This window comes from Muntiacus reevesi, chromosome 12 (assembly GCF_963930625.1).
Source record: "Muntiacus reevesi chromosome 12, mMunRee1.1, whole genome shotgun sequence".
In the NCBI taxonomy this organism is placed as follows: Eukaryota; Metazoa; Chordata; class Mammalia; order Artiodactyla; family Cervidae; genus Muntiacus; species Muntiacus reevesi.
Window position 1 is genome coordinate 22647582 of NC_089260.1, and position 13158 is coordinate 22660739.

Below are 13158 nucleotides of genomic sequence, written 5' to 3' on the forward strand. Positions count from 1 at the left end.
TATTCAGTTTTGAGTTTTTTAGTTTTTTAGACATTTATTTTATTTAAAATTGTTTAGATAGGAGTGATATTTTATCAGTTCTGTGCAATCTTTGTTACATGAAGTACAGATGAGAAAGCTAACACTAATACAGAATTTAAAACAGATACTATAAGCTTGGTGGTAATGATGTGTTCAAATGAAATATCTTGATAAGCAAGTGACAAATAGTTGGCACTCTGTCTGAAAAGGAGTGCATAAAAAGTATGTTTATATATGAAAGCATATCTTAATCTACTTCCTAGTATGTATAAAGAATACAGTAGTTTAATATAACTCCATAGTGAAGATTTTATCTTTAACTATGATTGTATTAGAACTAGAGATGTTTTCCTCTGTGAAGATTAATGTTACATGCTTCAAACTTGGTTTGGTTAATAATAATAATAATAAATCTTCAAATATAGTTTATTATAATAGAACTAGATGTGTTGAAATATATTTAATTTACTTTTTAATAACTTAATTTACTTTTAATAAATTAATAAATTTTAAGTCCTTAATTTACTTTTTAATAACTTCCTTTCAACTGACAGTTACGTTTCTGCAATTTATTTTTTTAATTGGAGCATGATTGCTTTGCAGTATTGCGATGGTTTCCGCCATACATCAGCATGAATCAGCCATAGGTATACATATGTTCCCTCCCTCTTAAACCTTCCTCCCGCCTCCCACCACATCCTGCCCCTCTGGGTTGTCAGAGAGCACCCAACTGAGCTCCCTGCATCATACAGCAAATTGCCAGTGGCTGTCTGTTTACATGTGCTAATATGTATGTTTCCATGCTACTCTCTCAATTCATCCACCCTCTCCTTTCGCCACTATGTCACAAGTCTGTTCTCTATTGTCTTTATTGGTGTTCTGTTGCTAAGTCCCATCGCAACTCTTTGCAAATCCATAAACTGCAGCATGCCAGGCTTCCCTGTCCTTCCCTATCTCCCAGAGTTTGCTCAAACTCATGTCCATTGAATCAGTGATGCCATCCGACCATCTCATCCTATGCCACTCCCTTCTCTTGCCGTCGATCTTTCCCAGCATGAGAGTCTTTTCCAATTTGTCAACTCTTCACATCAGGTGACCAAAGATTGGAGCTTCAGCTTCAGCACCAGTCCTTCCAGTGAGTTTTCAGGGTTGATTTCCTTTAGGATTGACTGGTTTGATCTCCTTACTGTCCAAAGGACTCTCATGAGTCCTCTCCAGTACCACAATTTGAAAGCATCAATTTTTTCCACTCTTAGCCTTCTTGTGGTCCAATTCTCACATTCATACATGACTACTGGGAAAACTATAGCTTTAACTATATGGACCTTTGTCAGCAAAGTTGGTGCCTCTGCTTTTTAATATGCTGTCTAGGTTTGTCATAGCTTTCCTTCCAAGGAACAAGCGTCTTTTAATTTCATGGCTACAGTCACCGTCCTCAGTGATTTTGGAGCCCAAGGAAATAAAATCTGTCACTGCTTCCACTTTATCTATTTGCCATGAAGTGACAGGACCAGATGCCATGATCTTAGTTTTTTGAATTTTGAGTTTTAAACCAACTTTTCACTCTCCTCTTTCACCTTCATCAAGAAACTTTAGTTCCTTTTCACTTTCTGCCGTTAGAATGATATCATTTGCATAGCTGAAGTTGTAGATATTTCTCCCAACAATCTTGAATCCAACTTGTGAGTCGTTCACCCCAGCATTTAGCATGATGTACTCTGCATATAAGTTAAATAAGCAGGATGATGATATACAGCCTTGACATACTCCTTTCCCAATTTGGAACCAGTCTGTTGTTCCATGTCAGGTTCTAACTGTTGCTTCTTGTCCTGAATACAGGTTTCTCAGGAGGCAGGTCAGGTATTCCTATCTCTTGAAGAATTTTTCAGTTTGTTGTGATCCACACAATCAAAGGCTTTTGCATAGTCGGTGAAGCAGAGATCTTTTTTTGGGGAATCCCTTTGCTTTTTCTCTGATTCAGGGGATGTTGGCCATTTGATCTCTGGTTCCTCTGCCTTTTCTAAATCTAGCTTGTACATCTGAAAGTTCTTGTTTCATATACTGTTGTAAGCCTAGCTTGAAGGATTTTGAGCATTACCTTGCTCTCATTTGAAATGAGTACAATTGTACTGTAGTTTGAGCATTCTTTGGCATTGCCTTTCTCTGGGATTGGAATGAAAACTGACCTTTTCCAGTCCTGTGGCCACTGCTGAGTTTCCGCATTTGCTGGCATATTGAGTGCAGCACTTCAACAGCATCATCTTTTAGGACTTTAAGTACCTAAGCTGGAATTCCATCACCTCCACTAGCTTTATTTGTCGTAATGCATCCAGTGAGTCTCTATCTCTGCCCTACAAATTGCTGCCCTACAAATGTTACATCAGTAACGTTTTTCTAAATTCCATATATATGTGTTAATATGCAATATTTGTTTTTTTCTTTCTGACTTCACTCTGTACAACAGGTTCCAGGTTCATTTACCTCACTAGAACTAACTCAGATTCGTTCCTTTATATGACTGAGTAATAGTCCATTGTTTATATGTACCACAACTTCTTTATCCATTCCTATGTCGATGGACATCTAGGTTGGTTTCATGTCCTGGCTATTGTAAATAGTGCTCCTGTGAACACTGGGGTGCATGTGTCTTTTAGAATCATGGTTTTCTCTGGGTATATGCCCAATAGTGGGATTTCTGGGGTATATGGTAGTTTTAGTCCAAGTTTTTAAGTGATGACTCCACACCCTGCATGTGACTCAGCAGTAGTGCCCTGCCTCCATGGCTTCCAAGCTTTCCTTCAGAAGCATTCCCTGCAGCCATATCTTCTCTCCTGTCTCCTCTGGCCGTCTCTCTGAAGTCAAAAGCAGTCCTCGCCATGGGATTGCTCTCCAGTCCCTACACTCCAGCTCCCAGTCACCACACGTTCTGTTGGACTTGCGTTCCTGTCCGGGGTATGTAGGGCCACATCCCGATTGTCTGTGTGGGTCTCACTCTATTCAGACTGTCAGCATATCAGCTGCTTCACTCTCCAGCAGTTTTGAATGCTTCCCCTGGGTCCCAACTGATTGCCCCACATGCGGGGATCTCACCCCTGCTTCAGCTTCCCCACCTGCTGGGTGCACGTCTGACCCTGCTCACTCTCCTCCTCTTTTCTCCTTTCTTCCTTCATCCTACTGAGTTTTGTGTGGCTCTGTATATTCCTTTCCGGTGGTCAGGGACTCATGCCACCCTCAGCTCGTGCTCCACATGATCTTTTGCATCTGATCTTCTGTGTTCCTGATATAGCCATGGAGAGAGATGTGCTCCGTGTCCACCTGCTTCTCTGCCATCTTGTCTCCTTCCTTCCTTAGGTTTTGAATTGACTTCCAGTTATTGTCGTGCTTCATACCGGTCAGTTTGTAAACCTAGTAGGGAAGGAAGGACATTGATGCTTGGTTGTATTTTAGAGCAGAGACTCCTAGGTTGCAAGCTATATTCCTGGTGAATCTGTAAATATCTGCTCCCTCAGCTCTATTTAGCTGTCCTTAATTTACTCTGAAAAGGAAAATAATTTAATAGAATTTTGCATCACCTTTTTTTCCAGATACTGGCCAAAAGAAGACCCTAGACAAAAAAGATGGGAGAAGAATGTCTTTCCAGAAACCCAAAGGGACTATTGAATATACTGTAAGTTATTTGTTTTGGAAAAAGTTGATTTCTGTTTGTCTTATTGGAGGTATTCTTTGTTTGTTTGTTTTTCGTTTCTGGTCCAATAGAGCTTTATTTACTTATTTATTTATTTTTTCTTTTTTTTTTTCCATTTATTTTTATTAGTTGGAGGCTAATTACTTTACAATATTGTAGTGGTTTTGTCATACATTGACATGAATCAGCCATGGATTTACATGTATTCCCCATCCCGATCCCTCCTCCCACCTCTCTCTCTACCCGATCCCTCTGAGTCTTCCCAGTGCACCAGGCCTGAGCACTTGTCTCATGCATTCAACCTGGGCTGGTGATCTGTTTCATCCTATATAATATATATGTTTCGATGCTGTTCTCTCGAAACATCCCACCCTCGCCTTCTCTCACAGAGTTCAAGAGTCTGTTCCGTACATCTGTGTCTCTTTTTCTGTTTTGCATACAGGGTTATCATTACCATCTTTCTAAATTCCATATATATGTGTTAGTATACTGTATTGGTCTTTATCTTTCTGGCTTACTTCACTTTGTATAATGGGCTCCAGTTTCATCCATCTCATTAGAACTGATTCAAATGAATTCTTTTTAACAGCTGAGTAATATTCCATGGTGTATATGTACCACAGCTTCCTTATCCATTCGTCTGCTGATGGGCATCTAGGTTGCTTCCATGTCCTGGCTATTATAAACAGTGCTGCGATGAACATTGGGGTGCACGTGTCTCTTTCAGATCTGGTTTCCTCGGTGTGTATGCCCAGAAGTGGGATTGCTGGGTCATATGGCAGTTCTATTTCCAGTTTTTTAAGAAATCTCCACACTGTTCTCCATAGCGGCTGTACTAGTTTGCATTCCCACCAACAGTGTAAGAGGGTTCCCATTTCTCCACACCCTCTCCAGCATTTATTGCTTGTAGACTATTGGATAGCAGCCATCCTGACTGGCGTGTAATGGTACCTCATTGTGGTTTTGATTTGCATTTCTCTGATAATGAGTGATGTTGAGCATCTTTTCATGTGTTTGTTAGCCATCTGTATGTCTTCTTTGGAGAAATGTCTGTTTAGTTCTTTGGCCTATTTTTTGATTGGGTCGTTTATTTTTCTGGAATTAAGGGTTCCTAATTGCCTTATATTAAAAATCTGTACTTCACTGTCAATAACTTTTACTAACAATGATACTTCAGTTTTTAATTGTATTTAGAATTTTTTTTTCTTAAAGACAAATTTTATTAAGTGTGATATGAAGGTAATTATTCTAGAAAGTTTAATAAAATAATAGTTTACTGGGAGTTAAAGTTTCTGTGCTGCAATAATTTTTATTAGATTGAGCTTTTAGGGAAGCACTTACTTTTTTTAAAATTCGATCTTCATTGTATTCCCAGCAATGATAATGATAATGAGAATGACAGAATATGGAAAAAGCAAATTGATATTAATTTTCTAGAATAACCTCTCTCATTTGATTATTTGCACTGGTATATAGCTAAGTTTCTGTGTTCTAGAAATGACTCTCAAAAATGTCCTTAGTCAGCATTTCATATTTCTGGTTACTATGGAGAACTAAAGTGAGAAATCTAATCTGTGGTATGCTGCTTATTTGATTAAATGTAAATGTTGTTAGATAATGTTAACATGTTATAAAGCAGTTATTTTAACTATATAGTTTGTCTAATATGTTGTTATAGCTGTATTAAAAGAAAATAGTTTATACATTTGTGTCATCACAAAGCCTTCCAATCTTCGCTTGAGTCTTGAATTTAGGGTAGAAATGTATTTACTATTATCAAAAGAATCTTCTCTCAAACGTATTATAAACTTGAATGTGCTCATACCTTCTCTGCCTGATTGAGAAACTAAAAATGTAAATTCAGACAGTAAACTCTTAAGGAGTGTAATTTGATGTTTCATTAAGGCATAAGACTGTAGCATGAGGCATTTCATTGTCTGCATATGTAATCACGCGGTTGTGAAGAATTATGAAATTTCAGTTGGTTTTAAATTCAAGAGCTTACCGATTTTTTTTCTCGTAATTCAATAAAACTTGTGTTATTCGTTGCAAATTGAATTTAAATTGAGAACCGTTATTTTGGAGAAAAGGTTAATTGAAATTTGCAGTTACAATTCACCCTTTTTATCCTTGGGTTCTGCATCCACAGATTCAGCCAACCATGGATCGAAATATTTTGGGGAATAAAATTCCAGAAAGTTCCAAAAAGCAAAACTTGAATTTCCCTTACTGGCCACTGTTTACTTACACTGTATTAGTATTAGAAGTAACCTAGAGATGATTTAATGTATATGAAGGACATGTGTAGGCTATATGCAAATACTGTGCCATTTTATGTAAGGGATTTGAGCACCTGTGGATTTTTATATCTGTGGGACTGCTGGAACAAATCTCTCAGGATACTGTATCTTACACCTGTTTCGCTGGTTGTTCTGCTCTTGTTGATTCCAAATGTGAGTGGTCCCTTGTATCTTTTCACTTTTCCATTTCCATTCTATTAATCAAAAATCTTAAGAACTTTACTATCTGAAGTGAGACCCAAACTTTTTTCTATTTCTACCTTTCTGGATGCTTGCATTTCTTACTACTAACTTCATATTTAACAAACTATAGAAAATTTTACCAATTCTTTCTTCATCCTTGCCCAGTGCCTAGTTTTTTATTTCATTTACCATTAATCTGTTGTTCATCCAGGTTGGCATTTTTGGATTTAGCATCAGTTGCTCATTAACATTCACACCTGTGACATTCTACAACTGCTACTGTATTACCACCACATTCAATCCATTCCTATATTCTCTTGAGTCTTATTTGAAAATCTCACACCTTAATCTCTTTCTTTACACTTTTATTACTTTAAAGATGATCTATTGCTGTAGTATTATATTGGTTTTTCTGCATTGATTCTCTTGTCTCATTAATCCTAGACCTGTTGGCACAAATCTAAGATGCCTCTCAGCCACGTAACTTTATTGCTTTATTTTGGTGGGTTTTTCTTAATTACTGCATTACCCCAATTAGTAACAGTAGTGAAGATGAAATGTACATTAATTCATATGAAAGAAAGTAACTTTATAAATTTTCAGATGTTACAGCAAAGTAAAATTGGTTTACAGAGAGCTTTTACATAATCTCAATAAAGTAAATGACATACCATCTCATTGCATAGATGAGAAAGTTTGCCCAGAAGGGAGCAGAACTATATTAATTCATGTCTTTGGCATCAGTTTGGTTTTACAAACCTTAAAAGGAAAGTATATATTTGTTGGCTATTTTTAGCCCCCCCACATTCATATCTACTTTTCCTGATTTTTCAAAGTCTATTACAGTCTAATTCAAAATACCCTATTAATATCATCCTTTCTTGAAATTTAACTCTAGTTATTTCCCTTCCTAAAATCCTAAATTCATAAGTGTACTCTGGATGGTTTAGGTGGAAGAGACAGTATCTCACAAATGTGTTTTGTAACTTTTCTGTCTCTGATATGTCTGTTCTATTGTTTTCACTTTGAATGTTCTTTTCCCTACTTCTCAAATTCCTACCCCTTCTTCAAGATTTAGTTTTAAATCTTTTCCATAAAACCTTTCTTGGACGTTTAGGAACAAATGTGTTGCTTTATTTCTACTCAGCTTTAGTTGTATTTGTTGTTTCATTTAAACTGCTTTTCATCTTTTATATAATCTTTTTTGTCTTTCTTATTTTCCAACTAGATTGTAAATCTTTTATGCGGTAAAGCTATTTTTGCACTTCATTTTGTTCTCTGCAGAGCTCTCATGCTTTCTTTATGGAGAATTCTAAAGGAATATGTTGACCAATCAAATGACTTTTTTGTTTCAGGATAATTGGCAATTAAATCTCATAATTTAAGATTTCTGTAAATATGATTCTTTAAGATATACTGATTATAAACATCTCAGCTTTGGTTTGAATGTATTTTCTAATTTATCCATTTAAATAACAGGTTAGGTACATAAAGGTTACTAGAAATGACATTTTAAGTTTAATACAACACACTTTGCTGAAGTAAAATTACTTTATAAAAGTTATATATATTTTTAGAAACTATAGTATATTACTTTAAAGCTTTTGTAAGATAAAAATCACTTGTGTTTTGTAAATTATGTTTTGTATTTTGCTTGAAGTAGAGAACTACATGTAATTGTAATGTATGATGGTAAAGCATATACTCTGGTAATAGGTTGAGACTAATTGTTAACAAACGCAAGATTTCTCAAGTTATTCTATCTCTAAAGATGGAAATACACCACTTACTAATCAAATGTAAGATTGTTCCGTAGATATATTAGTGATCATTAAACCTTACGGTTTACATTTTCTCTTTTAACACAGTAATTTCTTTTTCTTTTAAACAGGTTGAATCAAGGGATTCTTTGAATAGTATAGCCCTGAAATTTGATACAACGCCCAACGAACTTGTTCAATTAAATAAATTATTCTCCCGAGCAGTTGTTACTGGACAGGTATCATTTTCTAAATGCATTGATGGTTAGAAGCATTCAGTTGTTAAGACAGAGTGTCCATTGCAATATAGTTAATTTAAGAAGAATAATTTTGTGCTTACTTTGAACAAATCATATTGGTTCTAGAAGAGATTAAATGTCACATCCATGTGAATTTTTAATACATTGAAAAGAACCAAATTGTCTTTTCAAATAAAGTTTTAAAGAGCTTTTAGAAATAGTCAAAGCAGTACATGTATATGATAAAAAATTCAAACTTCTTTAAGGGTAGTTTATCTTAGACTTAAGTTTTCCTTTTTCAGAAGCAGCCAGTTACCAGTTTGTATATACCCTTCCAAAAATACTTAGCCCTTCTTTCTTCTTTTTTTAAAAAAATAATTTTGATCTGAGAAAATGTTCTATTTATGCACAACTCAGTCTCAGACTTTCTCATGTATCTAAAATGTTGCACTGTACCAGTATACAGGTATGCATTGGAAAATATTGTGGATTTGGTTCCAAACCACTGCAGTAAAGCAAATATCACAGTAAAGCAGGTCATAGAATTTTTTGGTTTCCTAGTGTGTATAAAAGTTATGTTTACACTGCACTGTAGTCTATTAAGTGTGTAATAGCATTATGTATAAAAAAGTATATACCTTAATTTAAACCTTAATTTGAAAGAACTTTATTGCTAAAAAATGCTAACCATCATCTGAACCTTCAGAGAGTCATAATTTTTTTTGCAGTAGTCACTGATCTTATATCAACATAACAAACATAATAGTAGTAAAATGTTTGAAATACTGCAAGGATTACCTAATTGTAACCCACAGACAGAAAATGAGCAAATGCTGTTGGAAAATGGCACTGATAGACTTGCTTAACTCCGAATTGCCCCAGACTTTCAATTTGTAAATATGTAGTATGTGTGGCGCACAGTAAGGTGATGCACAGTAAAACAAGGTGTGCTCATATTATGATTTAACTAAGCACAGTAAACTTTAGATTTTCTGCTTTTTTTGCTATTGTAAACATTGCTGTAAGGAACACTCTTGTTTGTATCTTTTTCTTTATATTCAGGTATATCTATAAAGTGAAGTCCTAGACGTAAAATGACTCAGTTAAAGAATGTGTGCATTTTAAACTTTGCTAGCTGTTCCCAAATTGTCCTTTAAGAGGAGCACCCATAATTTAAAAGGATCATTGTTTCCCTTCACAGTCTCCCACAGTCTGTGTTATCAAATCTATCTAAATTAAATTTGAATCTTTTTAAACTTTGTTAAAGATTATTTCAGTAATAAGCATACTTTTAATCTGAAGGTTTTAATTTTTAAAATTTATTTCTGAAGGATATTGTTAATGGTGTTTTCTTAGAGAACACTATCTGATTATTAATATTTTAGTTTGATTGAGTCTTTATGTGAATGTTTTCTTTCAGGTTTTATATGTTCCTGATCCTGAATATGTCTCCAGTGTTGAGAGCTCTCCATCTCTAAGCCCTATAAGTCCTCTGTCACCAACATCATCCGAGGCAGAATTTGAGAAGACCACTGTAAGTTTCGCTTCTTTAAAAAGCTATCAAGAAATAGCACTGTGTATATATCATCACTATTTAATCTTAGTTTGACTATGGCTAGAATAAAATTTTACCTCATTTTTTTAATTAAATTTGTAAGTCCCAATTTTTAAAGTGAAACATTCTTATTAAATCAGACCACTTAAATTAACTTAACTGTTAGTGGTGGTAGTAATCCAAAGATATTCTTCAGCCCTCTTATAAATATCATATAATAATTTATAAATATCATAATAGTTTAAATGATAATATAAATATTTAATAAGTTAATCATATAATATCATGTTGGCTATCTTATACAAATGATAGCACTGTACCTTTGTGACCCCATGGACTGTAGCCCACCAGGCTGCTCTGTCCATGGAATTCTCCAGGTAAGAATACTGGAGTGGGTAGCCATTCCCTTCTCCAGGTTATCTTCCTGACCCAGGGATCAAGCCCAGGTCTCCTGCATTGCAGGCAGATTCCTCACTGGGTGATCCATCAGGGAAGCCCATGAAAGGAATATATTACATTTATTCTCATCATCGATGAAAATGGAAGTGAGGTTCTAATGATAGGTATTACTGGACCAGACAATGCAGGAATACCTTTTTGAACATGGCCATACCATTTTCTCGTGGGCCTTAACAAAGAGATGCATTCATAAGGGGCAATGACAAAGGAGAGTAGTGTAACCTTAGGTTAGGTTAATTTAGCTTGGGTTCTGTACTCTAAAGCAAAGTTGTTAAAAGCTTCATTGTAGCATTTTGCCTGACTAGAAACCTGTGGGGTCCTTTTCTTGTCCTTTAACCCAAATCTGCCTACTAAGTGGCTTTATTGAAAGGCGTAAGATGAAAGAGAAGAGAGTGCTGAAGCTCAACAAGAGAACAATAAAACCTACATGAAAATGCTGTCTTCTTCACTTTGCCATGTTGGTAAAAGAGAGGGAAAGAGCAATAAAGCCGTGAAACATTTTTAACCTTTAGCGTCTGAGCTTCTGTCACAGGTGGCCCCAAAGTGTCCTCTAATATGACCAGTCATATGAATAAATTGTTTCTCCCTGAGATGAATCCAGGAAAACGATAAGAAACATGAGTTCTTGAAGTTCCCTTTACCAAAGTGATAGTCATCAGCTACTGTCTGATTGTGGGCAGTCGTCAGAAATAATTCTTTTGAACAGTAATTTTATAAACTTTAGTTATATCTTTTTAAAGCTAGAAATATATTCATTACTAGCCTCTAAGATAATATTCCCATGTGACTTTTTATACACAATATCTCAAGTGCTTCTGTCTCTGTATTGTAATTATTGAATGTGTATTTCCCACACTCTGTGTGTAAGTTCCTTAGAAGCAAGGATTTTATGATCTTATGTTTTATTTGATGTAATTCATTTGTATTATATTAATTCAAATATTGCTTATTCATTTTTTAATATGTTTTCCCATAAATTGTCAAAAGTTTATATTTCTAATATGCACTTACTGGTTTCCTGAATGTTCAGCTTTTTAACGGCTTATTTATAAGGCTAAAATGTTATTACCATAAAGGATCTCTGGTTTTTAAAATATTTTTATATAAAATATAATCTTTGGGAATTATCAAACAGTCCCCCTCATGTTTTCATATATTGATGAAGAAATGTGCAAGAAGATAGAATGAAAGCGGGAGTAAACATATGATAAAGAGCTGGAATTTACTATGTGTCAGGTAAAATTCTAAGCAATTTAAAAGAATCACCATCTAAGGCTAACCTCAAACTTAGGAGATAAGCGCCTGGCCTAGCTGTCTTTGTTTTTCCCTCTAGACCCATTCTACATCCTTCTTCATCCTTTTAGGTGGTAGCCTGCATCATGGATGGGCCACCTTGACCTTTCATTTCTGTTGGTTTTGGTCTTCTGAGAACATTAACAGAAGATCAGAGGAACAGAGAAGGAGCATGTTTATTCAGCTGTCTTCCTTACAGGGTCACTCCAGAGTGGCTGCATTCTTCAGCAGCTAATTTCTTGTCACATGACCGTTTCCACAGAGCCCTCCCTGTCTGTCTCTCTCCCTTACTTCTTTGGGCCTATGGGTGATATTGAAGCCTCTGTTGTTTGCCCTAAATTTTCGTATACACTACATCCCTTTGTAAATAGTTTCATTATTATACTCTCCTAAAATCATTCAAATTGGTGTGCCATCTGTTTCTTCCAGTACATTAACAGTACAGTACTTATTTACAGATGAGGAAACTGAGGGAGAAGGGTTAAGTACTCTCTGTTGATCTCTCAGTTTGCTAGTATCTGAATCAGGATTCCAAGGCAGGTTAGTTCAGAGTCTCTGTTTTTTGAATTTCCACGTTATAGCTGGAAATTGGTAACTCAGAAACTATTGTTGCTCAGTAAATATTTGAACCCAGCTCCTAAGGATAGGTAATATTTAATCATTGTGAATGTAGTGAGGCGTACCACTTTTGTACTGTGAACATTTCTTAAAAAAATTTTTTAATCTGTCATTCTTTTATAAATATAGAAACCTTTTTTGTTTACCTCCTTTGATTTCTCTTCTGTGCATGTTAAAATCTATTTATTATGCTAATGCCATTTTAGGCTAAAGCTACTAGTGTGATATACTCAATGTAGAATTCAGAGAAAAAATGTTTTAACATAAGTAATATGGAAAAGTGACATGATTTTAAATAGCTTTTAATTTCTGCTTTATGTTAATATATTCCACTGAAGGACAGGACAGTAGATAACTGTATTCTCCTTAATATAAAACACTCTTTAGTGTACTCTAAGTGAAAAATAAGAAAAGAAGAGTACTTCTAATATGTTAAGAAATATAATTTTCAAATTATATTTCATGGTAGTAAGAAAATACAATTTTGAAAAAATACTTCTGAGAGATTCTATGGGAGGCCTACAGAGTCTTACAGGAGAAAATATATAAAGTATTAATAAAGTTTAGGCACACTAAAAGCTTCTTTTTAAGCATAAACAATTATATTGCTGCAGTTACTGTTAATATTTTAAAAGTACTTACTATGCATTTATTATTGAGGAAGCTATGGCATAGAGAGAATGAGTAATTTATATACGTCACATACTTAATGAGTGGTAAAGCTGAGATTTAAACCCTGACAGTGTGCATTCAGATTTTGGGTTATATTCTTAACCACTTTTTGAACTAATTGATTAAAGCTTAAGGATTAGCAGTACGCATTGTCTGAGATTGAAACGTACAATCTTAAAATATATGTGTCACAAGTTGTAGAAACGAGAAAGTTCGTAGTAAAGGTCTGTGTGGAAGTAATATAGCAAATTATTGCTTAACAAAGCAAAAATAAAAGTAAAGCAGATGATTCAGAAGTACTGCTTAGAATGAGTGAAAGGTGAACAAAAGTATTGCTTTGTTTCTTCATTACTTCCAATGTAAGATTCTCTGG

The 13158-nt window shown here is 34.9% G+C and overlaps 1 protein-coding gene across 3 annotated transcripts in view; it reads left to right on the forward strand.

Moving 5' to 3' along the window:
• Positions 1–13158, forward strand: part of OXR1 (oxidation resistance 1) — a 395731-nt gene that overhangs the window by 325390 nt on the left and 57183 nt on the right. For all 3 annotated transcript variants that reach the window (XM_065903644.1, XM_065903645.1, XM_065903646.1), the window contains 3 exons: positions 3606–3688; positions 8081–8188; positions 9609–9722. In XM_065903644.1, coding sequence (XP_065759716.1) covers positions 3606–3688; positions 8081–8188; positions 9609–9722 — 305 coding nt within the window. The remainder of the gene's footprint in view (positions 1–3605; positions 3689–8080; positions 8189–9608; positions 9723–13158) is intronic.